Source organism: Brassica oleracea, unplaced genomic scaffold (assembly GCF_000695525.1).
Source record: "Brassica oleracea var. oleracea cultivar TO1000 unplaced genomic scaffold, BOL UnpScaffold00615, whole genome shotgun sequence".
In the NCBI taxonomy this organism is placed as follows: domain Eukaryota; kingdom Viridiplantae; phylum Streptophyta; class Magnoliopsida; order Brassicales; family Brassicaceae; genus Brassica; species Brassica oleracea.
In genome coordinates, this window is record NW_013617426.1 from 65101 (window position 1) to 68120 (window position 3020).

Here is a 3020-nt window from a genome sequence, read left to right on the forward strand (position 1 = left end):
TGGGTAAACCTAAACCCTTGGGTAAACCCTAAATCCTTGGGTAAACTCTAAACCCTTGGGTAAACTCTAAACCCTTGGGTAAATCTTAAACTCTAAATAAAAGTAATTCCTAAACCCTAAATCCTAAACCCTAAACCCTTGAGTGTTTTAGTGTTTATTGATTTTGATTTAGAGTTTAAGATTTATCATAGAGTTTAGGGTTTACCCAAGGGTTTAGGGTTTAGGATTTAGGGTTTAGGAATTAGGATTTAGGGTTTAATGTTTTGCTGATGACGTTAAAAATATTTTTTTTTGTAATTACTACTATTTTTTATTTATTTTTTTTACCTTTTAATTTTAAAAAGATAATATAATTTGACAATATTTTATTTCTTTTTTTAAAAGATATCGAAATAACACAATTCTATTGGTTGGTCACCCTAGAGGGTGAACCCAAGAATAAGTCATAAAAGTTTATATTGGCAATAGCCATTAGTAGGTCTTGAATAGTAACATAAATTAAGCGGATAGGTAAACGCAAGAAAATAAAATAAAAGAAGTCTAACAAAAGTGTGGATCCGATTCATCATATATAATTAAGAAAGTTGTTGATTATATCGTTTACTAAAATTATTAGCAATATTATCGTTTTAAGTATGCACGAGCACAAACATTAGATAGACAAAACTATATAGATTAAAACTTTCTTAATACTTAAATAAGGTAAAATGATGAATAATAATCCAATGATTGGATACATGATCGTACGGAAGTTTCCTAGGCCACCGTCGCATTCTTTTCTAGCCTTAAAAGAGTCGATATAATCAACCGCATGAATTTTAAATTTTCAAAACTATATATATAAACAATAAATTCATTAATCATGCATCTGACAAAATATTACAAAATATTCATATATTACGTAACTGCATGAATTTAATTTTTTTAGAACTATATATATCATTAAATTCATTAATCATGTGACAAAAATTAGTATTCGTATATTATTTATGTAAATTGATAATAGATAAAATAGAGCCAACATTACTGAAACTTTTTTTTTAACATAACACATCTGAAACTTTCCATTATAAGTTTATAACTAACAGTCATATTCTACAGTCAAACCTATATACTTTAAAAATATTTACGTTTATAATACTTTTGTTGTTAAAGCTCAAATATCAGTACACACGGATAAAACCATACTATATAAGTAATTGTCATTTATAATACTATAATTATCTTCTAAAGTGTGACAACGTCAATAATCTTAACAAAAGCACATATCACTTTCATTACAGGACCATTTCTCTATATATATACCCCCCATACCACCTAAACCAGAAGAAACATATATTATCATCATTTTCCCACAGCTTGAAAAAAAAATGTCCTTCATCACAAGCCCTCACTGCCGCCGCCTCGCGGCAACCACCACAACCGCAGGCGTAGACTGCCATAAACAAGTCCGTTCATGGCGGCTCCTTCGCACCATCGTTCAACTTCTCATCCCATCATGCTACTGCACACTCGTAGATCCAAATGATAATCAAGAAGACAAATCTTACCGCCAAATAAAACCAAGAACCTCCTCCGCTACCACAAACTCCTCATCTTTCACTGGAACAATCTTTGGTTTCCGCCGTGGCAAAGTAAACTTCTGCATCCAAGCAACAAACGACTCCAAAAGCCTAAATCCAATAATTGTCCTCTTAGAACTCACCGTCCCTACCGAGGTATTAGCCCGCGAAATGCGAGGAGGCGTGCTAAGAATCGCTCTTGAATCAAACGATGAGGATGGGTATGGTTCACATCAAGATTCTTCTTCTTTTTCACTTCTTACAACACCTTTGTGGAACATGTACTGCAACGGTCGGAAAGTTGGGTTTGCTATCAAACGAGATCCTTCAAAAGCCGAGCTAGACGCGTTGAAGGTGCTTACTCCGGTGACTGAAGGAGCCGGAGTTGTTAACGGAGAAGAGATCAACCGAGAGAAGAGTGATCATATGATGTACTTAAGAGCGAGTTTCAAACGAGTTTTTGGATCCTTTGATTCGGAATCTTTTCATGTCATCGACCCAAGCGGAGTTATCGGACAAGAACTAAGCATCTTCTTTTTCAGATCGTCAAGAAAATGATCTTTGGATCATTGTGTTTACAGCATAGACGTGCACTTGCATACTATATGTTGGGATTATTTCGACATTCTTGTGTTTTTAGGTTTTTTTTTTCTCGAAATATTTTTTTAGCCATGCTTAATTAAATGAAAATGTAATAAGCATAGCTTTTGATGATCTCAACTTTTGTATGTAGTAGTGGTGGCCATGTTCATGTGTTTTCTTGTAGTGCAAAGCATTTTTAATCATCTATATAAGTGTTACAAAAAAAAATCATCTATTGTGTGTGTATATGTTTACATGCATTTGCTTTCTATTATTGTCAATAATTTGGGAGAATAAAGTTAAATAATTTTAGTTGGCCATTATTTTTATTGAATGTGTAGGCATACAATCAAACATGATAATTTTATATAACTAAAAAGAAATTAATTATACATAAATTACATTTCGTAGATCGTTCTTAATTCACTACAAGAAAACATTTATTTCGCGACTACAGAATCAGTAGCTAATCAGTCGCAAAATGTAGGTTTAAGACTGATTTGCGAATGATGTACGTAGTCACAAATCAACGTGTCGCAAAAATGACAAGTCGTAAAATAGTCGCAATTTTGCTACTTATGTACGACTAATTTGCAACTAATATTATTGGTCACATAACAGTCGCAATACAGTCACTAAATTTGACGACAGAACTATGACTCTTTTACGAGAAACGGTTGATAGTAGCACAATAGTCGCATCATTTAGCGACTAACTTGCGACGAGTAGAATAAAGTTGTAGTCACTTTTCAGTCGTAAAATTAACTAAATATTTTTTAAAAAAATTATTATTTTTATTAATCAATTAAAATATAATACAAATATGTTTACATAGGTCACATATATATATATATATATATATATATATATATATAT

General features: G+C 32.0%; 1 protein-coding gene across 1 annotated transcript; it reads left to right on the top strand.

Annotated features, from left to right (window-relative positions):
- The first annotated feature begins 1359 nt into the window (after positions 1–1359).
- LOC106319781 (protein MIZU-KUSSEI 1-like) lies at positions 1360–2175 on the top strand. Its single transcript, XM_013758177.1, has one exon. The coding sequence runs from the start codon at positions 1371–1373 to the stop codon at positions 2118–2120; it is 750 nt and encodes a 249-aa protein (XP_013613631.1). The 5' UTR covers positions 1360–1370; the 3' UTR covers positions 2121–2175.
- Positions 2176–3020: the final 845 nt, after the last annotated feature.

What these genes read in the sequence shown, in the direction of transcription:
- LOC106319781 (XM_013758177.1), top strand. Translation starts at nt 1,371, where the DNA reads ATGTCCTTCATCACAAGCCCTCACTGCCGCCGCCTCGCGGCAACCACC.